Raw genomic sequence first — 27,527 nt, forward strand, 5'->3', positions numbered from 1 at the left:
TATCAGGGCTTTGGCCTTAAGCATGAAGACAGGGGATGGTGAGGCAGCAGGAAACCAGTGTAACTGGCCCTTGTGACGTGCCCTAAGAAAAGGATCCAGACCTTATTGTTGTCACAGAGCTGTGGTTCTGGCTGCACAGATTGTCTACTTGACAGAAAACCGTCTTTCCTCGGAGAGAACAGGATGCACTCACGACTTTCTGGGGAAAATATATGAGGGAAGATGCCAACACATTGAGTAAATAGGTATTTGGATTGTACATAGAATTTGGCAGGGATTGGATCATTTTCAATCCACACATTTCATATACTATAGGAGAACATAAATAGTACAAATGCTCACTTCCACCCCCAAATGCATGTGATCAAAACACAACTGGGTTTTATCTGATTTCTCCCCCCGACTTTGGAATAAATAAATATTTTTTACATACCATCTTGGGACAAATCCCTTCTTCTTTCCTGCCCGAGGGGGAAAAACATGACTCAGATAGTTGATCCTGCCAGAGATGGGCAGATAAAAATAAGTTAATGTCCTATTTGTATTCAGCAGCCAGGCCTGAGCAGGCAAGCAACTAGTGTTTAGTTGTGGCAGATATTGGTTGTTTCTCAGAGGCGAAGAGGCACATTGCAAAGAAGGAATATGAGAATGCTCTCATCTTGGTTGCTAGCAAAGAGGATTGATAGGGGAAACAATGTCTAAGTCGGGGCAGCTCAACACATTTTGCTGCCTGAGCTGGAAAACCAAGAACTGTCCAGTGCATTGTACCCACGGGTCAAGTTGTTTTAGCAGAAAAAGCCTCCAAGGACCCTTCCACAGCTGCAGAAATATTACAATTTGACACTGCTTTAACTGCCATGCCTTAATGCTATGGAATTTTGGGATTTGTAGTTTTAGAAGCTAGTTAGCCCTATCTGTTAGAGAGCCCTGGCACCATGTCAAACTACAAATCCCAGAGTTCCATAACTCCTGCACAATGCTTAAAATGTTGGTATACAGACAAATGTAATTATGACTGACAGCTGTCTAGTGGGTGTTGCATGATGGAATTGGCCACATTCTGCTTTTGTGATCATTCTGCTGTTTGTGTCCAAATTAGAAGTGGAAACTTTGCATTGCCCTCCACAGTTGTTGTTGTTGATTTGAATGCACAGCGAAAGAGCTGTTTGACTGTGTTCATTTGGGCTGACAGGATTGACATAAGTATTGGATGTGAATAAAAGCTTTAATTTAAATAATCCTTTTTCGACGGTTGCAAAACACACAGCCTACTTCTAGACATGCCTGCTTGGAAGTTGTAGTTGTATGCTGTCAAGTTGTTTCCAACTTGTGGCGACACTAAGGCTACTCTATCATGGGGTTTTCTTGGCAAGCTTTGATGAGAGGAGGTTTGCCATTGTCTTCCCCTGAGGCTGAGAGAGTGTGACTTGCCCAAGTCACCCAGTGGGTTTCATGGCCGAGTTGGGAATCAAACCCTGACCTCCAGAGTCGTGATCCAACACTCAAACCACTACACCATCCTGAGATCCAATGTGGTCCAGTGGTTTGTGTCAAGACTGGCTGGTTTAAACCAGATTGGCTTAAACCACGGTTTATACCTTGGTTTAAACCAAATTACATTTTTGAAAAAAGCAAAACCACTCCTGATTTTAATTTAATATTAAATTTAATATTCATGTTTTAATATTTATATTGTATGTTATATATGCTGTTAAACCGCTTTGATCAATGGAAAAGCGGTATATAAATAAAATTTTATTATTATTATTATTATTATTATTATTATTATATACTTATATTTTAAAAATCTGGCTGTTACTCAATTACAGTTTTCCAACACTCGCACGGAAGTCCAGTGCTGAAACTGCTACGCCATTCTGGCTCACATATCCCCCTACCTCATGAGATCACAGGGATCACAGCTGAGGCTGAGAGAGTGTGAGTTTCCATGGCCAAGCGGGGAATCGAGCCTTGGTCTCCAGAGTCACAGTCCAGTGCTCAAACCGCTATGCTATGTTGGCTCTCCTGCTTGGAAGTAAGACTGATTAATTTCAGTGGCATTTAGTCCCAATTAAGTATTTAAAAGAAAGAAGCCTCAATATCTTTGGCTAGCTGGAGCAGGATAATAAGTAATCTGACTAGTCTTTAGAGCATTCCTAAGTCTCTGCTCCATTCTAGCAGAGTCAATAAAGAGAATTATGACCTCTCTACACCTTTCCCATAAAATCAGAGATAACCACAGGTTAGTGACATTGACCTCAGGGACAGGACTGCAATCCTCTCCCCCTGTAAATTTGCAGCCAGGAGGAAGAGAAGAACTGAGCTGATGCTTGCCACCAAAAACCAACCTTATTATAGCTATTGTTGGACCACTTATAGTCAATCACCCATGCCATGGAACTAGCCTGGAATTGTTTCTCAGCAGGAGACCTCTGTCATCCTAAGTGCAAAGCGTTCCATTAGAGTTTACTCCTGCCATTTCTTTTTATGACCCCTGGACCTCAATGGAGGATAATAGCAATGGGGAGAGGGAAAAGACACGGGTGGAATCTTATATGGAAACAAGAGAGGAGGTTTTCTTTGGGAGGAGAGAACGGAAGGCATGGGTATCCACCAAATGGTCACAACTAATTATTTATTACTCAAAATAGACCAGCAGCTTTCTAAAAGTATACATTTACCCAATGCACTATTAAAAGTAGAAATAAAAGAAAGCAGAAATAGTGAAATAAATAAATCCCAATTTATAGCTCCAATTTTGGAGGCGTTCACAAGCAGGTAGGATAGTTTTCATACCTCTGTTATACTTTTGGATGGTTCTAAAAAAAAAAAAAGACTGTTCTGAAGTTTTTTGTGGTTTTTTTGGGGGGATATCTGGCCATGCTCTAGAATAGTTTGTTCCTAACATTTCGCCAGCATCTTCAGAGAATGCCATGTCTCTGAAGATGCCAGTCACAGAGGCTGGTGAAACGTCAGGAATAAAATCTTCTAGAACATGGCCACATAGGCCGAAAAACCCACAAAAAACTATGGATGCCGGCCATGAAAGCCTTCGACTTCACATTGGAAATCTCTGTTCTGAAGGTTGCAAACTTTTGTTATGTTGCTGTCTTCTTCTAGGAGCACACTGCAGAATGAATGCTGTCAGACACAACTTTAACTTCGTAGTTTTATGAGACCTACAAAGAGATGGAAGGCTGAGTCAACCCTGGAGCCCTGGGATCGAACTCACAACCTTGTGGCTGCAGGACCAGCATTTAACCACTGCACCACCAGGGTCCCTTTTGCAGCCTTAAAGTCAATTAAAAGTTGAGCATAAGCAGAACTTGGAAGTGTTAATTTTGGGACTACAGCTGTCATAATCCCTCGCTTGGTAGATTTTTCAGAGTTGGAACACCGAAATGTAACTTTTCCAAACTCCCTCCTCAACTGGAAGAAGGCTGAAATAAAGCATCTAGAGTTCTCAGCCAGAGAGTCTTTGGAGCTGTACAGACTGCCCCAAAGGAGCGGTCTACAGCCACCCCTTTACTGGCTGGATCGGGGCTGCGACAACCTCATGCCACAGCCCTGACCTGGCTTCTAGAGGGCACCAAAAGGAGTCGCAAAAAGCAGCTCCTTTTTGTGCCCTCCAAGGGGTGCCATAGTCATGGCAGTGCAGCTTTATGATGCCCCTTCAGTGCTGCATCATGTGGATGCAGCACCAGAGGGGTGCCATGATGGCGTGCACCATGTAGACCGGCATCCCCCAAAATGGCTCCCTAAGTCTGCCCACAGGCTGGCGAAAGTGTTGGTGTGTATAGGGCCTTAGTTTTTCACCAGGTTGAAAATTCCAGAATTTCATATGATGTAGCTGTGTCTGCAAAAGTGGTATAGGAGCACTATATCTGTGTAGTGTGAAAGGGCTCTATTTTTGATTTGTTGTTCTTTGATACCTCCAAGTCATTTTTGACTTTTGATGACTCTAAGGCGAATGTATCATAGGGTTTCCTTGGCATGTTTCTTCAATGGGGGATTGCATTTGCCATTCTCTGAGGTTGATAGACTTGGCCAAGGTCACCCTGTGGCTGAGCCGGGATTCGAACACTGGTTTCCAGAGGCAATGCTTAAACTACTGCACCATGCTGACTCTCATGTTTCTGATTTACCTGGCATTGGTTTATATAGGAGACTATCTCCCAGGCTGGCTGTAATACTGGCCTGAATCATCCAGGTGACCGGTCTAGAATTAAGTAACCTCTGGAAATTTCCTGGAAAAATGGTGCAGAAATTTAATCAAGACATGTTGCCACTTGTTTTTTCATTCCTGTGCGTGTGTGTGTGAGTGAGAGAGATCTTTGTGTTACTTCAAGCCTGGAACAAAAGGCTGCATCTGCACTGCTGAAAGAATCTGATTTGACCCCACATGAACAGCCATGGCTCAGTACTATGGAATTCTGGGAAGTGTAGTTTGTTGTGGGACCAGGATTCTACAGCACTGAGCTGTGGCCATTAAAGTGGGGTCAAACTGGATTTTTTTCTGCAGCCAAAAACACTTTCTGAGTAGGATCATCTGCTTTCCATTTCCACCTGGCTGTGACTTATAATGGGGGGGGGGGGGGGGGAGGCAGGCCTTGGCTCCAGTTGGAAAATGCTTTTTGTTGGGGGAAATGATGTCTCCAATCCCATGCCTGCTCCCCCCCCCCCCCCCCCCCGTCTCTCTCCATACAGGTTTCCAAAGCAATGCTCTGTCCATGGTAATCAGGGTTTATTAAAAGAAGCCAGAAGGGGTTGAAACATGTTTAGCTGAGATTAAGGAGGATTGTGTAGCTGAGTTCGGTGCTGAATTGCTACACAGGGAATCTGTTGCTGGGAGGTTGCACAGTCAGCATCCCACGCAAAAGGCTTCCCTCCCTCTCTCTCCATCCCTCCTTCTCTGGTGTCCCTAGAGGAAAGCAAAAGGAACGGGAAGAAGGCAGCCTTGGATTAAAGCTGGCAGGGCTTTATTAAATGCCCAGCCCACTGTTCCAGCTGTCCCTAAGCAGAGCTGGTAAAGTGGAGGGATATGGAAAAAAAGAAGGCTGTGTTGTGTTGCTAGGACGCGGTGGAGGCTTTCATACACAGCCAGTGGTAGCTAGTGGTTCCCAGGTCACGGAAGAGGTGAATCCATGCTGAGTTTTGGATACATTCAAAGGAGCTCTCCATGGTGTTGGACATGCTTTCAGGAGACAACTAGCGCCTTCAACACCTCCTTTCAAGCCCAGATGAAAACCTGAGTGGATTTGCTGCCCAACTGACATGGAAACCACTAGGCGTCATCGCATGCAGCTTCTCCCTTTGTGCTTCTTTTTAGCATTCCCCTGGAAAATGTATCTTCGATATAACAGTGTGCATGATTTGCTTTCCATTTCTTGTTTTACTATGTCTAGCTTCGCCTGATTCATACTCCTCACATTCCATATTCCTATAATCTGTTTTGTGCAGCTTCAGACCTTTCTTTCGCCTCAGAGCATGTCAATAGCTGAACGTCCTTTCACCTTGAGTCCAGATGCATCCATTATACACAATGCCCTCTGCTCTACCCCAACATCTCATTGAGTGCCATCCAACCTGGGAGTCTCATCTTCTGGCACTATCTCTTGTTTCATTTTGGATAGTCTCATCATAGGCTTTTCATGGTCAAAGGGGTTTACCATGCTTCCTCCTGTGCAGCACTAAAGCATTAGCTATAGTGCAACTGCCAATGTCTCTGAGAGATTCTCTGCCAGTGTGAATCCCATTACTGCTACTGCCCAGGAGCTGTTTGGCACATTTAAGGTGGCAGCTCAGCAAAAGTCTGTCTGACATGGGAGACCCTACTGGCAGCATTGCTGCTGTCACCATAGCCTCTTGCCTCACAAGAGCATGCAGTCCCATTGCCATGGAAAGGTAGAGCCATAGTGAATCCCAGTAAAAGGCCCACTTTGTAATTCTGCTGTTGTCATCCTGTTTATGGCGACTTCATGAGACATTTTATTCAAAGATAAGCCTGGAAAAATTCTTGAAAACGGTGAAGTACAAATTCTGCGGGATGCTAAGATTCCACCTGATAAACAGAATAAAATATGCCAGACATAACTGGGGTTGAGAAAAAAGGAAAGCTTGGATAATAATAATAAAGCTAATAATAATAACAACAACAACAATAATAATAAATTTTTATTTACATCCTGCCTCTTCCCATAGGATCGAGGTGGCTTACAATCAGAGTAAAATACAGTACAATAATACAATAATAAAATACAATACACAAATAAAATACAGTAAAACTCTAATAAATTTCTACACTATAAATAAATCGCCCTCCCCTCCCTCCTTACATATATAACATACTTTCTAAATATAACAATGATAAAATATAAAATAAATCATTAAAACCATTAGTTACAACAATCAAAACAGGAAGAAGCAGAGATGTTAGATAACCAGTTGGGAGTGATCAAAATGATGGTCAATATCAGTGGAGTGACCGGATGTATTATTCAGGGAAAGCCTGTCGGAAGAGATCCATCTTGATGGCCTTTTTAAAGCCAAAGGAGTACAGATGTGGCAATCCTGGGGGAAAGCAGAATCAATGACAAAGAGAAAAGAACACAATCATCTCTATTTATTTGTTTTGTATCCCATTTTCCTCTGAAATGAGACTCAAAGCAGCTTACAATATAAATTAAAACAGAACATCTAAAATGATATGGCGCACAAATGTTTAAAAACCATTAAACTGTGTGTGTCTCTGTGTGCCTTCAGGTTGCCTCTCGCCTTATGGCAACCCCATCAATTTCATAGAGTTTTCTTAAGCAGAGAATACTCAGAGGTGGTTTTGCCAGTTCTTTCCTCTACAATAGTGCCTCCAGCACCTGTATTCACTGGTGTTCTCTCATCCAAGTACTAACCAAGGCTAATCCTGCTTAGCTTTCAAGCTCAGATGGGAGGTGGCACCTTAAACTACCTTTCAGACATTAACCTTAAAACACTTAAAATGATTAAATTACACATTGCATATAAAAACAGCACACCTAATTGCCTATCAAGCTACAGGAGAAGAGATTCCATCTAAACACTAGGATGAACTTCCTGATGGTAAGAGTTCTTCAACAGGGGGGCATGCTGCTTCAGAGAGTGGCGGAGTCTCCATCTTTGGAGGGTTTTCAACAGAGTTTGGATGGCCATGTGTTGGGAGTGCTTCGATGCATGGCTGGGGGTTGAACTGGATGGCCCTTGGGGATCTCTTTCAATTCAGTGATTCTGTGATCCCCACTACCCTGGTTGGTTAATGCTGATAACCTGTTTAAATGGGAAAGTCTTTGCCAATTGGGGAAAATACAGCAGAGGGGGCAGATTGAGCCTGCCTAGGGTCATTATGATTATTGCCATCATCATACCACTATTTGGCTTGGTGAGTGTAGGCAAGCATGTTGTAGGATCTCAGATCCTCTTTGAAGCCCACAGTGAAGAAAGGTGGAGAAATGGAGGTAGGGTGAATGCCAAGCTGCATTCCTTGTTGTGTGTGCTGCAGCGTGGCGCGTGGCCGGAGGGTATTTAATCAGCACTGTGTGGTTACCCAGCCACACACAGCCCATAAAAATCTCACAGCTGGCTGCCTCCTCAGAGCTCCTCAGCCCGTTTGCTTTAAAGGGCTCCAAGTGGCTTAGAAAGCAAAATATGATTTGCAGCATGAAGAGTTCAACACAATGTTGAGGAAGGGGCGGGGGTGGATTTCAGGATATCGTAGTCCCTCTTTCACCATTTCCCTAAGGGCGGTCAACATTTTTTTGTTCCTTGGGGAATACCGCCACATGATTTGAGACCTCCCCTCCTGGTATAGCAGATCCAATAATTTTTAGCAATTTCTGCAATGAAGGCTCATGCAAAACCAACCTGAGCAATGCTGCTGCTTCTGAGGACTTGTTAGTATGCTTCTGGATGGCCCAGGTGGGGATTTGAGATGGGGCCGTCCCAGTGCCTGCCCCAATGCTCTGAAATTCCCTTCCCATAATGGACCCCCTGCTTGTTGATAAGCAAGGATATTTAAAAATTAAATTAAAATGAAATGAAATATGACAAGCTTCTAGAATTGAAGAAATGTAAAGAAAGGGTGTTTAAAAAGTTGCTGAGCTATTATCATTGTACTGGCTGGACTCTGCAAAGAGCCAAAGAGGATGCCGGAAGGATCAGCCACCAAAGCAGGAAAACAGAAATGAGTTCTGAGATGTGCAGAAACACACACACGGAGAGGGGTGTAAATCCTTGATTGTCTTAGGATGCATCTACACTGCAGAATGAATGCAGTTTGACACTGCTTTAACTGCTACGGCTCAGTGCTGTGGAATTCTGGGGTTTGTAGTTTGTTGTGGCACCAGAGCTCCCTGACAGAGAAGGCTAAATATTGCACAAAAACTACAAATTCCAAGATTCCACAGGATTAAGTGATAACAGTTAAAGTGGTGTCAAACTGCTTTATTTCTGCAGTCAGATGAGGCCTTAGAACTATGGGCCCAAACAGATAGGCCAAAATAAAGCTGCTTCGGGTCACTTTGGAGGTATGCTGTTTAAATGCTGCATGCATCCTAAGAGGCTGGAAGCCACGCCAAAGCCATGCTCCAGTCCTAAGGACTGGAATGCAGCTTTGGCGCAGCTTCTGGCCTCTTAAGATGTGTATGTCATTTAAACAGCATACCTCCAAAGTGACTCAAAGCAGCTTTATTTTGGTCCGTCTGTTTGGGCCCTAAGTCACCTCTCCTGGCCTGACCCCACCCTCTCTAACGTGACAGAAATGTAATTCAACTATGCTTCAATCACTGGCAAGAATGGACTTCCTTTTCCCTATGCAATTGACATGCAGAAAATTAGGTTGGGGAGGGAGTTACAATTGTGGTGATAATGTCATAATCATGACTAGGACTGCTGCCACACTCCAGGATTAATGTAGTTTGACACCACTTGAATTGACATGGCTCCATGCTATGGAATCCTGGGGTTTGTTGTGGCACCAGAGCTCTTTGATGGAGAAGGCTAACTGTCTCACAAAACTATAAATCCCGGAATTCCATAGCATTTAGCCATGGCCAGCAGTGTCACTAAGATGGTGCAGGAGGTGCAGATTGCACTGGGTGACATCATCAAAAAAGAGTGACACCAGGCAATGGTGAAGCATCCCAAGGCCCTTTCTACCCCATAAAGAAAGCAGGGACTTGGCTTGGCATGCTGATCCCCTTTGGGGATGAGGCTGCAAGTGTAGCCATGAACCTTTCTCTCTGTTCTCCCTTTTTGCAGCCTCCCCTTCCCCTTCTGCTGTAGTCATCTGGGGGAAGGCTCTTTGTTGTGATTTTCTCCTCTTTTTTATTGGACAGTGGAGATTTTTTTTGTAATTAAAAAACTGTTCTTTGCTGTCTTGGCTGGGGGGGGGGGAACGGGGGTGGCAGGATGGGTTCTGGAAGGTGAGATCTTCCTCCCCATCTGCATCCCAAGGGTGTGCAGAGGGTTGTGGAGTTCACCGGGTGTGCAGAGGGTTGTGGAGTTCACCGGGTGACACCCCAGAGGGGATGTCACCTGGTGGGGTGGTACACCGAGAGAAGAGGAGGGGGCTGCCATGTTGGACTTGGAAAGCTGTGGGGTGGGGTGGCAGCTGCCTTCTGAGTCCAGCATAGTACTCAGAAGGCCCAGGGAGATGGCTGCAGCAGTGTCGGGCTAGGCACCTGGTCACACTAATCTTAGTGATGCCACTGTCCAGGAGGTCTATGGAGTGACACCATGAGTCACCACCACACTGGGTGACACCAACGCTAGTAATGCCACTGGCCATGGTAGTTAAAGCAGTGTTAAAAAGCATTAATTCTGCAGTGTAGATGCATCCTAAGACAATCACGGTTTTACACTCCTCTGTGTGTGTGTGTTTGTGCACATCTCATTTCTATTTTTCTGCCTTGCTGGCTGATCTTTCCAGCATCCTCTTTGGCTCTTGCTTGCCAGTCTAAGTTGCTGTTGAATCTTGGCTGGGGGCTTAATCTGGAAATAAACAAAGCGCCAACAATCCCGAGCCTCCGGCCTCATTTTCACTGTCTCTTTATCTTTTGTTTCCTTGGTGTTTGTTTTTAATCAGCCTCTTTGGACTCCTATGTGATGATAGGCAGGGTATTGCTATCACATTAGCTGTTTGCTTTCTCCTCCAAAAGCTCTGTAATTTCACTGTTCTCGGATCTGAGCCACAAGCATTTGGGAGAGAGAGACACTTCCTGTGTCTCTGTGGGTTTTGGGAAGGAAGTGGGTTGGATGGATGGAGTGTGCCTGAGACTCAGCAAGAAATCCCTGGCAGACTTCCCTTGGGCAAGAAATACCTGATGACTCCCTTGAGGGAGCCAGATCCTTCCCGATTTGTTGTTTTGGGGTGGCACTCAACATATGGCAAATGGGGACTTAGTGCTCCAAAGACAACCTGCATTTGGGGATCCCTGTTGTGCATTCTCAGGGGTTCTCTTCAGGCAAACCTGCCCCCCATTATTCCATGCTTTGCCTTCCCTGGAGTAGGAATCTTTACCATATTTAGATCGGTGGGAGTGCAATGAGGAGTCAAAATTAGTAATTTTTTAAATGTCACATTTTGAAAGTCTCATCTCTTTCCAGAGAGCCGTTCAAGTGTTACAGTCTGAAGTGTCTACTTTCGAAAGTGACGTATGCTGCTGCCATTTGCCCAATTGATATTGGAAATGATTTGCAGAACCTAGTTCAGACCGACAATAGGATTCAGGCCATAATGTGTAAGCCAGCTTGGCATAGTGGTGAGAGTTTTGGGCTATGACTCTGAAGTCCAGAGTTTGAATCCCCACTCAGCCATGAAACCCACTGAGTGACCTTGGGCAAGTCACCGTCTCTCAGCCTCAGGGCAAGGCAACAGCAAACAATCCTCCTCTGAACAAATCATGCCAAGAAAACCCCATCATAGGTTCACCTTAATGTCATTATAAGTCAGAAATCAATTGAAGGCACACAGCAACAACAGACACATCCCTGAAGGGTGGCATGTCCCTACAGTGTCTTCGAGGTGGAACTAATGGGGTTGATGAGGAACCTGTGTGGTCCAGTTACCTCTGAGAGCCTTGTTTGTCACCCACATTTTGCCCATTTTTTAAAGCTCAGGATTCTTATCTGTAAAGGAGCAGTAGTAATGCTAAAGGGGCTTACACAGCTCAGGGATGCTTTGCAATGCAACATTCAAACATGGGAGTTCAGGTCCCGTCAAGTTACAGTCTCACTGGGCATAGAAGGTCATAGCTGCCTCTGGCAGAGCTCCGCACCAGCAGTTCCAGGGCACGCTTTGTACATTGCTTGGAATTTCAGGCATAGCTTGTAAAGATTTCCTACCGTGGTTTCTCTCTCTCTGGGTTTTCTCAAGCATAATTGGTTCATCTTTCTTCTTGACACTTTTAAGAAGACTTGGAGTGCTTCCACATAAAAGCTCAGTTAGCGAAGGCATTTTTATTATGTTTATTTAACAAGGCTAGGATGGGCTGGAGGGAGCTGGAAGGTGCAACATCACCTTTTGAGGATACAACTTTGACTTCTCTGACTTCTCTTGTGACATCCTTTTGACAGGAGAAGGTGACCTGCTTACCATCTCTCTAATACATAAATATGAAATAGTACTAGGTAATTGCCCTAGAACAGAGGTGGGGGACCTTTGGCCCTCTGATGGTTTTGGATTCATACCCTCCAGCATTCATAGATGAAAACAAAGATGCATGCAAGCAAACAACATCAGAATATGGACAAGATAACAAAAGTTATTAATGCGGAAGGACACAAGGTAGGAGAGGCTGCAGCAGTTTCCTTTTGCCCGAGCCTACAGGGAAGGGCAAGATTCTCTTCCTCTCCTCTCTCTGTGTGGAGTTAATGGAGTGCAAACTACTTTTGAACTTTGAACTCAGTTTGCATCAGCTGAAGCAAACTGGGGACAAAGCAGGAAAATACAACAAGGAGGGAGAAGCGGACAGTTTTATAGCAGCTGAACAAGTGAGGCAACAGTGGATTAAGTGGGACAGTTGAAAGGCATGTGAACTTCCAGAATGTTTGTCCAGTATGTCTAGTACCAAGGTATTGTGGTAGATGTAGTTCAAAACATTGAGAGATCCAAAGTTCACCTCCCATGCCTTGGAAGGTGCTAAGTTTACTAGAGCTCTGACTGTTGCTGTCACTTTTGTAGTATGTTCTTCCGCTTTGACGCAAGCCTGGCTGTTTGTTTATTCCTCCCTGGCATCTCTTTATTCAACGGGGCTCCCTTTGTGCCAGTCTTAATGCAGAGATGAAAAGACAAGGATTAGCAATTAAATAGGCTTTCTCTGAAGATGGCATGGCTCTCAAAGGAGGGAGATGGGTGAGGGGGAATGCTTTTCAGTAATGTGTTGTCCTTTCTTCTTTCTCTTTTCCTTTAGGATAAGCTCCACTGCAGGATCAGTGCTTTGTAAGAAACCACTTGGTGCTTCAGCATCATTCATCTTTCCCCAGCACCACTTTGGGAATACAAAAAAATTTGTTGTTGTTATTATTGTTGTTGTTATTATTTTGCAACCATGGTGGGAGACATGTGGCGATGGACCTGCCTGGTTTTGCACCTTCTCCTCTGTGCAAAGATGTTGCCTTCAGTCGCCAGGCAGCAGCCTTCTCACCCAAAGAGACCTTTCCTCAACTTCACCGTGGACACAGCTGAGGTCTATTTCAACCACTTGGTGGTAGATGAAAGGAAAGGACACATTTACTTGGGGGCTGTCAATTGGATCTACAAACTCTCAGGGGATCTGGAGATTCAGGCGTCCCATCAGACAGGCCCGGATATTGACAACCCAAAGTGTTATCCTCCCAGACTAGTCCAGCCTTGTAATGAACAGTTGATATCAATGAACAACATCAACAAATTGCTCCTCATAGATTACAAAGAAAACCGGTTGATTGCTTGTGGAAGCTTATACCAGGGCATCTGCAAACTCTTGAGGCTGGATGACCTTTTTAAGCTTGGTGAGCCCTTCCACAACAAGGAGCACTACCTCTCCGGGGTGAACGAGAGTGGTTCTGTTTTTGGAGTGATCGTTTCTTACCACAACATGGACGACAAGCTGTTCTTTGCTACTGCCGTGGATGGCAAGCCGGAGTATTTCCCAACCATCTCCAGCAGAAAGCTGCCCAAGAACTCTGAGGCAGAAGGGATGTTTGCTTACGTCTTCCATGATGAGTTTGTGGCCTCCATGATCAAGATCCCATCGGACACATTCACCATCATTCCAGACTTCGATATATACTACATCTATGGTTTCAGCAGTGGCAATTTTGTCTACTTTTTGACCCTCCAGCCTGAGATGATTTCTCCGCCTGGCTCCACTACCAAGGAGCAGGTCTATACCTCCAAGTTAGTCCGTCTGTGCAAGGAAGACAAGGCCTTCAACTCTTATGTTGAAGTGCCCATTGGCTGCGAGAAGAATGGGGTGGAATACCGATTGATTCAGGCGGCCTACTTGTCAAAGGCAGGGTCCATCTTGGCCAGGTCTTTGGGCATTAGACCTGAGGATGATATCCTCTTCACTGTCTTCTCCAAGGGGCAGAAGAGGAAAATGAAGTCCTTAGACGAGTCAGCTCTTTGCATCTTTGTTCTGAAAAAGATAAATGACCGTATCAAAGAGAAGTTGCAGTCTTGCTACAGGGGTGAAGGCACATTGGATTTGGCCTGGCTTAAAGTGAAGGATATTTCCTGTAGCAGTGCAGTAAGTCATATTTCTAACCAGAATGCACTCCATTTTCTTTAGAGCTGGGCTGAATCAGGATGTGGGTACTTGGGAGGGAAGAGGGGTGATGTTGCTTCTCCTCTTTTGTGTCATGGAGGTTGGTGAGTACATAAGGCAAACCCATTGCAGTTTTCCAAAGCCTGCCTTCCCCATTTCGCAATCCAATCTGTCACAAGAAAGCTCTTTTAAAACATACTGTACATTCTTATCACTGCAACATTCCCAGACTGACACTTTCTGGGGTTCTTTTGTGGGTATGTGATGATAGTTACTACAAAAATAGTCACCACTGATGAGAGCTGCCATTTCCTTCTTCCATGCACCTTGGAATAGGAGCATCTAGGAAGTCTACAGTGTTGACTACCCTCTTCTCAGTGTGTTGGAAAATTTCAGTACATTTTCTTTGAATCCAAAGTATGTTTTATTTTCCTTCAGGATATGGGTGGTTATTGTGTTTGTCTCAGGAAGTTGTTGGACTGCAACTCCCAGAAGCCATAGCTGAGATAATGCTGGGGAATGTTAGGGATTGGAGCTCAACAACAACTGAAGGGGTACACAATTCTGGGACAAACAAACAAACAAACAAACAAACAAACACACTTCCAGTCACTAGAGACTCTACTTAGCTGAGGCTGGCTTGTATCATAACCTGGCCTGTGCCAGAGATTTTCAGACCACGTTTTTGTAGTGGAAGGGAGAGCTTGCATGGCGTGAAGTGTTCCATGAGAGCCTCTCTCTTTGTGCATATTTTGTTCACTCATTCTTTGCGTCCTGTTCCTAGATGCCATGTTTATTCCAATCTGATTGCCAGTGCTGCTAACCCCATTTAATACACACATGGGTGAAAACAAATCTTATTGCATGCCTCCGTGCCTAAGTCACCCACATTGTGTATCCGATCTGGACTCCTGGTGTACTTTTCGAAGAACAATACTTTTCCGTTCTTTGAAAAGTTTGCCAGGAGTCTGGATCAGGTACGTTAAGCATGGAGGTGTGTGATAAGATCTGTTTCCACCCGTTTAAGCCTGTGTCCAGCCTGTGCCCGGATCAGGTGAAAAGAGATATGTGATAATCTCCTTGGTTATTACCTTTAAAATCCTAAATGGTTTGGGTCCAGGTTACCTATAGGAGCTCCTTCTCCTGTACAATCTGCCCCATACAGGAGCCCTGGTAGTGCAGTGGTTAAATGCCTGTACTGCAGCTACTCACTCACAAACCATAAAGTTGTGAGTTCAATCCCAGGCAGGGGCTCAGGGTCGACTCAGCCTGACATCCTTCTGGAGGTTGCTAAAATGAGTACCCAGCTGTTGGGGGCAATTAGTTTACAGTTCTAAACCACTTAGAGACTGTTTAGTGCAGCATGAAGTGGTAGATAAATGAAGCTGCTATTGCTATTGCAATATAGTCAGCTCCTTTGGGAAATGTTTGCTCCAACTGACCAGGACTAGACTGGCAACTGTTTCCTAGAGGACTTTTCTGTCTGCTGCCCCCAGACTTTGGAATGACCTTCTGGAAGAGATACAACAGCTGAAAATGCTGACAGCATTTAAAACAACATTAAAGACACATCTCTTCCAGCAGGCCTGCCCTGTCAGTTTGTAAAAAATGTGCTCTTATGAGTGTATTTTAACAGCTTTGTAGTACTGCATTTTAACTGTTGGTGTTTTTAATTGTGTTTTGTATTTTAACATGCTGTATCCTGCCTTAAGCCTTGAGGAGAAGTGGGAAAGAAATAGTAATAATAATAATAATAATAATAATAATAATAATAATAGATCAGAACAACCCCCGCCAAATAGGAACAGTTGGAGGGCATGCCATTTAGGTATATGAGGTACTCAGATGTGGAAAACTGGACTTGGAAAATTCAACCAACATGCCAACTTTCCCCTACCCCATCCTTTCCTCTTTGTAAAGTAGAAAATGACTTTGGAGACAATCTAAGTCCCTCTTGCTTGGCATTTGTGCTCCCTTCTCAGAGTAATGGTTTCTTCAAGGCTGCATTCGGGTTGGCAGTGTGTATCAGAAAAAGAAATCTTTGTCTGTGGCTCTAATGGAGTGCAACATGAACACAAATAATTGCAAAGGAGGCTATGGACTGTGCTCTGTTTTGCTGCTTTGAGCTGGGAGGGGGGCTGGGAAGGAGAGGAAATGTTCAGACGGCAGCCCTGGCATCTGCAGCTTCTGCCATCAGTTGGAACGCTTTGCTGCTTGAGCTGGAGCGGCAGCTGTGACTGCTTGAGTCAAGCCAGTGAAACAAGAAGTTGGTAATCCAGCTATTGCAGCATGCGATTTGCTCAGCAGCTGGAAGGAAGATGCTGGGGGAACTGTGGCAGAGAGAGCCCCATGCTGAAATCACATTGCATTTGGGCCTGGGAACTGATCTGTGGAATAAAGAAGGGGATCAGGATGAGAGTGGGGACATGGGACATTCTTCCTATACAGCACAGTTGCTTTCAGTTTAGGATCAGGGGATCCTCATATCAAAGGCTAGAATCCCGTTGCTGTTGTACACCTTACACCTGTGATTGTATTTTTTGGTTATTGTGCAACAGATGTAATCACATACTTTATTTATTCATTTATTTCTGGGATTTATATACTGCCTTCTCCCCAAATACCCTCCAGCCATCCTGATTTGGTAGAGATAGTACCAATTAATTCTCTGACAACTCATGATTTCAGAAAGCCCATGTTTAGCCCACATGTTTTTTCTGCTTTTAAAATGTCCCAGTTTTTCTCATTCTCCTCCTCCCACTTTCCTCTCTTTGTCCTCAGTTTACTTCCATTGCTGCAGACTGACTTCAGAGTGCAAAAGTGGTTTGTAATCAGTTAAATTAGCCAGGGGGAGAAGAGATGAGGGGGCAGAATCTTGCCCTTCCCAGTAAGCTCAGGCAAAAGTAAACTGCTGCAGCCTCTCCCAGCTTGTGTGTTCTTTCTCATGGATGACTTTTGCCACCTTGGCCACACTCTGATATCCCGGTTTCTGTGCCTGAGTGGCGATTTAAACTCTGTTCTCCAGAGTCACACCATAACACTCTTTATGTGAGACTAGCACTTAAATTTGGGACAGTACCCATTACCCCCATTCTAGGCATTAAGAAAGAAGGTTATATGAAGACCTAGCATCACTCTCAAGTGATGTTTGGGAAGGTAAAATGAGTCTGGGAGACATGTTTCTTTGTTTTCTGATGTGAGGATTTGGCTCAGCACTCTGTGGATTCTTTATATTTTATTTTGGATTCAGATATTGAGAACTGAAGATTTACTTTAGCTCACATGTTTTTTCTAACATTTAGAGCACAAATTTGGGAGGGGGGAGTTACAGCCCCATTTACTCCAAGGGCAGGTTGGAAAAGTAGAATTAGAGCAGGATGGCAGCGTCTGTGGCTGCAACTTATCACACAAAACTGTGTCTGTCCAGTAGCCAGTCTGTACAGTCAGCCCTCCATATTTGTGGCTTTGATTTTTGTGGATTTGAGTAATATGTTATCTCTAGGTATCTCCTAGCCCACCAGTGCCCTAGAGTTGCGATGGAGGATCTAGAAATTCCTAGGCAAAACACTTCTCTATGAATTTGTAGAGCATCCAGTGCAATTCTGTGGCCAATTTCCAGTGGATGTTGATCATAGAGTTGCACTGGAGAACCTAGAGATTCCTAGAGAGATGTTCTCTCAGGTTTAAAAAAATGGCATTTTTTTAATTTGCAGTTTTCCCACTATCATGGGGATCCTGCACCCCTAGACCCAAAGAATGGGGAGGGCTCACTGTATTACATCTGCTGCTGGAATGTTCCTTTTCATTGATGGGCAAAACCTGTCAATGCCTTCCAGTTGTGTTGCTTTTCTGCTATTGAGTGAGGGTGATAAGATCCTTCCGAAGCAGTTCTGATATGCAGATAGTCATGTGATGCAAGCAGGCATGAATATGCTCCTCTTCTATTCCCAAGCAGGTTATTTTTCTTTTCTCCCCCCGCACAATTTTTTCCTTTCCTTTCCTTTCCTTTCCTTTCCTTTCCTTTCCTTTCCTTTCCTTTTATCTAATGGATTGCCATGATTGCCCAATAGCGCAAAAAATGAAAATAAACACAAATAAATACCGACTGGCTTGTTAGGAAGGGCATAAAGTAGGGTGGTGTGCCTATGGATGCCAGTGTGCAGAAGATAGAGGCCAGGACAGAAGCAGCTTTATTATGGTTTGGAAAAGCTCTGTAATAATGACTGTTCCCAACCTAGTATTGTTTGCTGTTCCTAGGCTGAATCTGTGCTGAAGAAATAATGCCGCTTGACACCGCTTTAACTGCCATGGCTCAGAGCTATGCAGTTCTGTAGTTTTTTGAGATATTGAGCCCTCTCTGCCAGAGAGCTCTGGTGCCCACAGGGGGACCAGATATTCTGACTGCAATGGAGGACAAGACACTGCAAAGTCAAGAAAAATGGAGGACATGTTCAATTAAAAACTCCGAACACTCATAGGAATGTAAATTCATGCTTCTTAATTCTGGTGAAAGTGGAAACCATTTTGGAATTCCTCCGGGACAGAAGGCTGAAATGTAGGAAATGTCCTGGAAAAGGAGGATGCCAGGGTGGTGCCACAACAAACTACAAATCCAAGGATTCCATAGGATGGAGACATGACAGTTAAAGTGGTGTCAAACTGCTTTAATTCTGCAGTGTAGAATCAGCCCTGTACTACTGCAGTTGTGGCATCTTTGAGCCTGATATTATAAAGTTCCACATTTCCAGATCAATCCTATGGAATCAACAGGTAGAATCAATATTGGCTGAAGAAAGAGTTGCAGGCAGATTGAAAAATAACCATTGGCTGTGGCATGGACATTCAGTCCATAACCTTTTCGGATCAAATCTAGTTCACATGATTTGATAGTACTTCACAAACTTGCACAACCTGTTTCACTGGCGAAAATAAAAATAAAATAATAATAAAATATTTTGGCAGCAAGAATGTGTGTTACAGGAAATATCATACTGCTTGCAATAAATCTCTGTCTCCAGCCTTTGCAAGCAAGAATGATGGATGGAATGTTCAAATTAGGGATGTAAATACTTGTTTGTGTCATTTCTTTTTCACAAGAATGAGAAACAGTATAAGTTTTCTCTCCATGGTGAGAAGTTTCCTCCCCTTTTTTCTTGCATTTACAAGAATTTTTTTTAACCCTAATGATACAATTTTGCAGTAGTTTAATTGCATTAAATTGTAGCAGCTATAAAGAACTCCAGGGTTTGTTATGTGCATTTTCCAAAATTAGAAGGGTAAGATAAAATGTTGGAAGCTTTCTCATCAGTAAGGCGGTCCTGTACTTTGTGGGTAGGTGTGTGTGGCTTTATAATGGAAAAAGACATTTATTTGCACAATTATTGACTTCAAAATGGGGTGAAAAGGCATCCCTTGTCTGGTTCTCATGCTAAAGGCAAGAACACTCATGGAGGCTGATAAGTCAGGGCAACCTCTCTCATGGAAATAAGGATTTTTGAAAATATTTTGGACGTATAGCGATGGGGTGTGTCTGCAGCGTAGGGTTGTGAGATTTTAAGGCCTGACCTTCAGTCTCCAATTCTTATGGAGATGCAAATGCTCCTATTTAGTGGCTTTAGTTCCAGGCAAGATGAAAGGATGCAAAGTAACAGCTTCGCCAGATCAGCAAATTTGCCACATTGTGCAAGACTAATCTGATTTGTTGCTGCAATTTGTCAAGATTTTTCAGTGGGAATATGTCTTTACTAAACTAGTTTCCTCCTTTCTTCCCAATGGACATGGTGACAGGAGTCACCCTCCACTCTGCTCTTCTGGATGAAAGCAGGTAACTTAGACGAGATGTTACTTCTCTTGTCTCCATAAGTAAATCAAAGGATTAATCCACTAATTTCACCTTGCTGTGGGAACAGCCCTTTTAGCTAAGATTTCTGTCTGAATTTCCAAACAGAGAAATATGTTATCCCTCTGTGTTTGTGTTTCAATCACAAGCTGAGAGCAATTGTGATTCACAAATTGAACACATAATGCATTGATAGCACCACTATGGGCCATCACTAGGTATCAAACTACAAATCCCAGAATCCCATAGTACTGATCCATGGCAGTTAAAGAGGTGTTAAACTGCATTATTTCTACAGTGCAGAAGTTTTCCATTTGATGTATTCCCTTGGTCACTTTTCCCTGACCCTTTTCTTTGGAGGCCTAAATTGTCCTTCTCAATGATTAGCTGTAATTTTAATTTAATTTGTTGTGGTGTGCCTTCAAGTTGTTTCCGACTTATGGCAACCTAACGGCGACTCTATCATTGGGTTTTCTTGGAAAGATTGGTTAAGAGGAGGTTTGCCATTGCCTTTCCTTGAGGCTGACAGAGTGCAACCTGCCCAAAGTCAGCCAGTGGGTTTCATTGCCAAGCTGGGGTTCAAACTCCAGAATTACAGTCCAACAGTCAAATCGCTATACCTCCCTGGCTCCTTGACCTTAATACCATGCTAGAAATGGAGAACTAAAAGAACATTACATTTGGGGTGACACAATTTAATGGGGGGGCAGGGGAATATTTGCATTTTGCCTTCATCCCTTCTACATCATTGCAAATATCCATCATAAATAGACTTCAGTTGTGGCTTGAGATGTGGCCAAACTAGCCATGCTGCTCAGGAGAAAAGCCTCTCGTGTCATTTTAACTGGCCACTTGCCAACCTTTCCCCCCACCCCATAAAGCCCCATCGGGCCTTGCTGTCTTGTTTTGCTCCTTGACCCCTGCCCATACAGCGTGCCCATTCAGGGAGGAATAGGGCCCCGGGCATCTGACTGCCGCTATTGTGTCTGAGATATTTCAGGCGAAATCCAGCTCTGCCCAGCCCTCTCTCTGGAGTCTATATTAAGCCTGCTTTGTATGCAATTGGCCCATCACCCTGGGGCACCTAGAGCCGGGAAAGCCTTCCTAATCGGTCCATCTTGCAGGTGAACTTCACCCTCTGAGACCAGAGAGAATGGAGAGAGAGTGAACTTTTGGCCGATTCTTTTCTCTGACCTTCCCTCTCTGCCAGAGTGATTCAAAGCTTTCCTTGGGCAGCTGCAAGGAAATCCTTTGCCGTACGCCTCCCGTCGGATTTGATTGCATTGGGAAGGAGTCGACTGCCAAGGCAGCACATGGCATTGCTACAAGGGGCCCCGGCTCTTTTCCTATGTGGTTCACTAGGTTTTGTCACATGTGGCCCGGTCTTGCGGTTTCCCGCCTCCTCTTCCAGTCCGCTGTTTCTACATTTCTCCCGACCTCGCTTTGCCTTGCCTCGATGCCACTTTGCAACTTGGCACGCTGGAGGGAAGAGTTACGTAAGATGTTCTTCTTCGGCTCAAAACCACGCACCCCCCCCCCCCCAATCCATCCAACCACCCACAAATAAATCAAATTAAAAGCAAATGAAATGGAGAGTTGAAGAGCCAGGAGCAAATTCTCAGAGACTATTTGCAGCATGATTTTGGATGCTATTTAAAGCATCGTTGGTCCGGGGGCTGTAGCGTGGCGGGATTGGAACAGTAATCGTGTTGTTCAGCCATGCGGCAATGGGTTCAACTGGATTTAGTGCCAGTTGTCAAACCAAATACCACTCTGATGACCCAGGGCTGTGACATCTGGAGAAGAGGCTGGACAAGCAGGAACTTGACTTGTTCATCAGAAACAATGTCCTTTATGCACATACACATACCATCTTGGCAGATATCTTTGGAAATCTGTGGGAATTAGGGCTAGAATGAGCTGCTGTGATGTTGGCTTATCTGAGAACAAAAAGAGCACAAACAGAGCTACGGAGATTTTGGAATCAAGTCCACGAAAGCTTATGCTAGAAATGTCTTCTTCCAAGTTCATGAAATTTCTTCATGAAGGAAGTAAATAATTTTAACAACCCCCCTCCCCACTGCAAAAAAATCTTTGAAAATTGTACAGTTTTCAAAGCCTATTCACAATTCAGGGTTCAGACTGCAAAACAATTACACATGGTTGTACTATTTTCTGTGCATAAAATAAAATTTTCACATAGAAAACAATTTTTTTAAAATGTAACGCAACCATGTGTGATTTTTGCACAGACTAATTCTCAATTACAGCATTTTCTGCATGGAATTATTATTTTCTGTGCAGAAAATGATGTTTTCTGTGTAAAAGAACCATGGGCAGACTTAGCACATTATAAGTCCTGAATAGTTAAGATTCTTGTCAGTCCAGGAATCTTATCAGAGCTTCTCAATACTCAAAAACATGATCTTTGGGGCACTTTGCAAATATTTTCAAATATTCGTTCTGTCTTTAGTGCGCAATCACATTAAACAGACATGTCTTGGACATATCTCACTTATGGCTCCATGTATTTACATTGGAGAAAATCCCACAGAAATCAGTATGACACACCTGGGCTGCTGCCACCCTGCAGAATGAATGCAGTTTGACACCACTTCAACTTCCATCCTATGGATTCCTGGGATTTGTAGTTTCTTGTGGCACCAGAATGCTCTGACAGAACAGGCTAAATATCTCACAAAATCACAAAACCCAGAATTCCCTAGCATTGATCCAGGGGAGTTAAAGCAGTCTCAAACTGTACTAATTCTGCAGTGCAGATGCAACCCAGCTGGTCAGGAAAAAGTCTTAATGGTCCCATACTATTACATTTGCTCAGAAGTAATTGCCACAGCATTTGATGAGACTGGGTGCATCTACACTGTAGAAATAATGCAGTTTGACACCAGTTTCATTGCCATGGCTCCATCCTTCAGAACTGTGGAATTTCTAGTTTTGTGAGGAACTGGCCTCAGAGAAGGGAAAAGACTTTGCAAAACTACAAATCCCAGGATTCCAGAGGGTGGAGCTCCAGCACTTAAAGAACTGCATTATTTCTGCAGTGTAGATGCCCCTGCTTCTCAAGGAAGTGTGTACAAAATTGCAACCTTAATTGGCTGTTGTTGTGTCATTACTGTGTTTCAGCTGCCTATCCAATTTAACTAATTGATGTTTGCCAATTGTCCTGGGAACTTTGGACCACTGTACCCTAGAAATACAAAACAGAACATTCTCTGTGATTGTTATTTTAAACAAATATCCAGCACCGTTGTCACATGCGGTGTGGGGCTTAGGTGCCTAAGTTGCAATTTTGCCTGCAACACAAAATAATAATTACGATAATTGCTTTTCTGGCAAAAGCTCCCATAGTGCCAGGCTGACTGATGCACCAGGGCATGCTTTCAAGGATTCTGTGCTTCTGTTGCATTGATTGGAAATGATGGTCCTTGTGTCTTTTGCAGATGATTTTAAATGGAGTTAGAATTTGAAGTTTGCACTGAAGTTCAGTATGATGAAAAGGGTCAGTTATAGGGGGAATGCTCAGGCAAAAGGACCTTGCTTGGTCTTTGAGAAAACACTAGAAAAGCTAGCAAAGGGTAGCATAGGTCCGAAACTCACTGCAGAAATAATCCAGTTCAAGACCGCTTTAACTTCCCTGGCTCAGTGCTAGGCAATCCTGGGAATTGTAGTTCATTTTGGCACCAGAGCTCTGTGATAGAGGTTAAATGTCTCACAAAACTACAGTTCCCAGAATTATAGGCAACAACCAGCACTTTGAATTGTGCCCCAAAATGAAATGTACCCAGTGAATAGGCTAGCTTATGGGATACAGGGCAAGAGATGTGGCATAGATAGCTCTGTCCCCCAACACCTTGCCTCCACCTTCTGCCACCTGACGGGACATCCTGACTCTGCCCAGTGGTAAAGCTGGCACCAAGGATGAGTGGTATTTTCCATGCCAAAAGGGCAGTAAAGCTACTCTATGATTTAATCCAAACTGTAAATACAGTTGGCCCTCTGTATCCGCAGATTCCTGATCCACAGATTCAACCATCCACAGCTTGAAAATATTTTTCAAAATATAAATTCCAATAAGCAAACCTTGATTTTGCTATTTTATATACGGGACACCACTTCACTATGCCATTATATCTAATGGGACTTGAGCATCTGTTGTTTTTGGCATCCACAAGGGGTACTAGTACCAAACCCCAGTGGATGCCAAAGTTCCACTGTATCTAAAAGACCAGGATGAATTTTCCACCCCAAGAATATGGAAGCCACTTGTTTCTTGTTGGCTGGCTCTGTGTATGGTGCCTTCATAGCTAGGGGTCTGTCTTAAAGGATTTGGCAAATAATTGGTTGGGGTGGATTCAGTGAATTTGATCCACAAGGGATGCAGAGCTGCCAGATTGTATTGTAATCACTAATCCATAAATATGATTTATTATTTTTGTTTAGCTACCCTTAATCTCTCTTCTTCATGTAGCTTTCTGTGCAATTACTAATCCTAACATTTCCTAACCTTTCCAGTTTGCAAAAGTTGATTTTTGGGACTACTTCTCCCAGCATTCTCTACCAGTGTGACCACTGGGAGCTGTAGACAAATATATATATATATATATATATATATATATATATATATATATTCATACTCTTAAATGTGTCTAAGTGTCATCAAGTTCAACCCCATGCCATGCAGGAATACACAATCCAAGAACTCTCAATAGATGGCCATCCAGGCTCTGTTTAAATGCCTCCAAAGAAGGCATTTAATCCACCACTCCCTGAGGCAGCATATTGAACTGCTGAACAGCTTTTACCACCAGGAAGTTCTTCCTAATGTTGAGCTGGAACCTCTTTTCCTGTAGTTTGAATCCATTGCTCTGTGTCCTATTCTCTGGAGCTACAGAAAACAAATTTGTTCCATCTTCAGTATGACGTCCTTTCAAATATTTAAACATGGCTATCATGTCACCTTTTAACATTCTCTTCTCCAAACATACACACCTTCTAAGTCGCTCCTCATAGGACATGGTTTGCAGACCTTTTATCATGTTGGTCACCTTCCTCTGGACAAGCTTCAGCTTATCAATATCCTTCTTGAATTGTAGTGTCCAAAACTGGACACAGTATTCCAGGTGAAACTTGACCAAAGCAGAATAGAGTGTTACTATTACTTCCATCAATCTAGAGTCTAGATTGATAGAAGTAATAGTAATACTCTATTCTGCTCTAGATTCTAGACATTATATTTCTATTGATGTAGCCAAGAATCATATTGGCTACCTACTGCAGAAAGTGAATGTAGGGCTGCAGGGTAGAGAAGAAAGATACCTACTCAATATGGTCATCTTTCTGAGAACCTGGTGGAACATCTTCTTCAGTACTAAAAGATGGTTCCAAAAGAGCAGATATGTTAGTCTGTTGTTAGTTGTTGCAGAAACCACAGGAAGAGTTCTGTGTTGCCATAAATTATAATCAGAGTATTCAAGAGTGATCACAGTCTCATGAGATGCATGATTCATGGATCTCTAAAGTCAGCTCTGTTGGGTTAAATGAATCATAGAATCATAGAGATGGAAGAGAACGCAAGGGCCATCCAGTCCAACCCCCTGCCATGCAGGAAATCTAAATCAAAGTAAAATTGTTTTCATGTCATAGCAAAAATAACAAGTCCCACATCTATGCATCCATACTAGAATTGTTTTAAAAGCTGTCTATGTTTTTCAGGGAACAATGGGAACTGCAGTTCTATAAGGATAAGAAAGTTTCTCTGAGAAAATGTTCTTAGCACATTGCCAGACTATGGACTTGAACAGACAGGCCAAAATAAAGCTGCTTCGGGTCACTTTGGAGGTAGGCTGTTTGAATGATGCATGCATCCTAAATGGTCGGAAGCCGCATCAAAGCCATGCTCCAGTCCTAAGGACTGGAGCGCAGCTTTGGCACAGCTTCTGGCCTCTTAAGATGCGTGTGTCATTTAAACAGCATACCTCCAAAGTGACTCGAAGCAGCTTTATTTTGGCCTGTCTGTTCACGCCCTATAATTCCCAGGAATCTTGTTGGGGGCAAAGCAATGGTGGCAGCAAGACTGGTACAAATCTGCTACAAATTTGTACATATCCTGTCAACTGTGGCGCTTTAGATCAAATGTATCCAAAGAGCCTACTTCTTCCTGGAAAAATAAATAACAATCTCTTTACTTTTGCTCCTGACATTTAACCATGCAAAGGCCTGTTTGAAGCACCAGGATGGAAATCTTTGGTGTAGAAGAGATGCAGCCTTCCCTCCAGGAAATTACACATTTTATGATGCAGGGTGCACGTCGTATTATTGCTTGAAGCCATGTGTTGGGAAGTGTGGTGGTAGCAAAGGCAGGCAACGAAGTCTGCGGTGCATTAAGATTCCCTGGCTCTCTGGAAACTTGACACTGAGCCGTGATCTGTCAAAAACACACATGCACACACAATAAAATAATAACAATCAAAACAGCGGCAGACACAAGTGCCAGTAAATTTGAGCAACTTCATTCTCTCCTCTTTTCTTGCCCAAATGACATCTGAGCGGAAAACCTCTTAGCTTCAGGATTGCAATTCCCCTGTAATTGGTAAAGTGGCTGGAACTGCATTGTCGCTTGTACATAGTGGCATGTAATTGCACAGTAACCACTGTGATGCTTCCAGGAGTGACATCTGGCATGCAATTAGGATGCAATCCCATACCTCAGCTTCCAATCTAGTGTCCATTATCAGACTTGAAATCCAATGTGAGGACAGGGTTGTCAATTTAGGATCCTCCCAGGCCCTGAGTTTTCAGAGGCCAAAACAGAGATCTAGAGATGACCCCTGAAATGCCTTTAAGCGTTATGCATTACATATACCAACCATAGTAGCTCATCTGCTTAGGGAATCAGGGTAATGAACATTTAATCTACCCAGAAGAGTGGATGCAGAGGAGAGTGGAGGGTGAGCCCTGGTGCCACAGCAAGTGGGAAGGAAAGAGGAGGCTGACTAGGTCAATGCATATCTATATGCTTTAGTTATGCTTTTGAACTTTTGTATATTTTAACGTAATTTTATACTGTTTTTAGTGAGATGATTTTAATTGTTTTGTAACATTTTATTGTAAAGTTTTTAAAGTGTTTATATCTGTGAGTCGCCTTAGGTCCCTTTCTGGGAGAAAAGTGGTATACAAATTGAATGAATGGATGAATGAATGAATGAATGAATGAATGAATGAAGGCCTCCCTTGGAGAGTCTGTGCAAGTTGCAGCAGCAGCAGCAGCTACAACAAAACCTTGCAAATTGTAGTAAGCTGTTACTTTACTATGTGGGTTAGAGATTTTCACACAGCCCTTTCCTTTTGGTAGGAGCTCAGCCTTTCCAAATGGGAGTATCTTCACTCTCTTCCCCCAACTGAGGATAATCCATGAAAACTGGATCAAGGGCCACTTTGGACAAGATCCACTGTTATAGGCCTGAGGGAAGGAAACCTTGACTAAGGATACATCCACACTGCAGAAATAAAGCAGTTTGACACTACTTTAACTGCCATGATTCTATCCTACAAAATTCTGGGATTTGTAGTTTAGTGAGGCACCAGAGTTCTCTGACAGACTGGGCTGAATACCTTACCAAACTACAAATCTCAGGGTTCCACAGGATAGAGCTATGGCAATTAAAGTGGTGCCAAACAATTCTATTTCTGTAGTGTGGCAGGCTTCTGAAACAACTAGTAAAACTTCTTGATGCATAGAACCCGGAAGTGAAAGCTCATGGACTTCCAAGACAAAGGGTAGGTTTCACATTTCCCTACCAGGGGGGACACCACAAATGGCCATTGATTTCAGTAGCAAAGAAAGTTGAAAACTGGCATAGCTGATGTGTATCTGATCCTTAGAGATACAT

General features: G+C 43.5%; 1 protein-coding gene across 2 annotated transcripts in view; it reads left to right on the forward strand.

Annotated features, from left to right (window-relative positions):
* Positions 1 to 27,527, forward strand: part of PLXNA4 (plexin A4) — a 597,539-nt gene that overhangs the window by 35,432 nt on the left and 534,580 nt on the right. For both annotated transcript variants that reach the window (XM_089527462.1, XM_089527463.1), the window contains exon 2: positions 12,441 to 13,760. In XM_089527462.1, the coding sequence (XP_089383588.1) occupies positions 12,579 to 13,760 (1,182 nt within the window). In that variant the 5' untranslated portion in view covers positions 12,441 to 12,578. The remainder of the gene's footprint in view (positions 1 to 12,440; positions 13,761 to 27,527) is intronic.

Source organism: Sceloporus occidentalis, unplaced genomic scaffold (assembly GCF_023333645.1).
Source record: "Sceloporus occidentalis isolate IW3139 unplaced genomic scaffold, rSceOcc1.0.p SCAF_5, whole genome shotgun sequence".
In the NCBI taxonomy this organism is placed as follows: domain Eukaryota; kingdom Metazoa; phylum Chordata; class Lepidosauria; order Squamata; family Phrynosomatidae; genus Sceloporus; species Sceloporus occidentalis.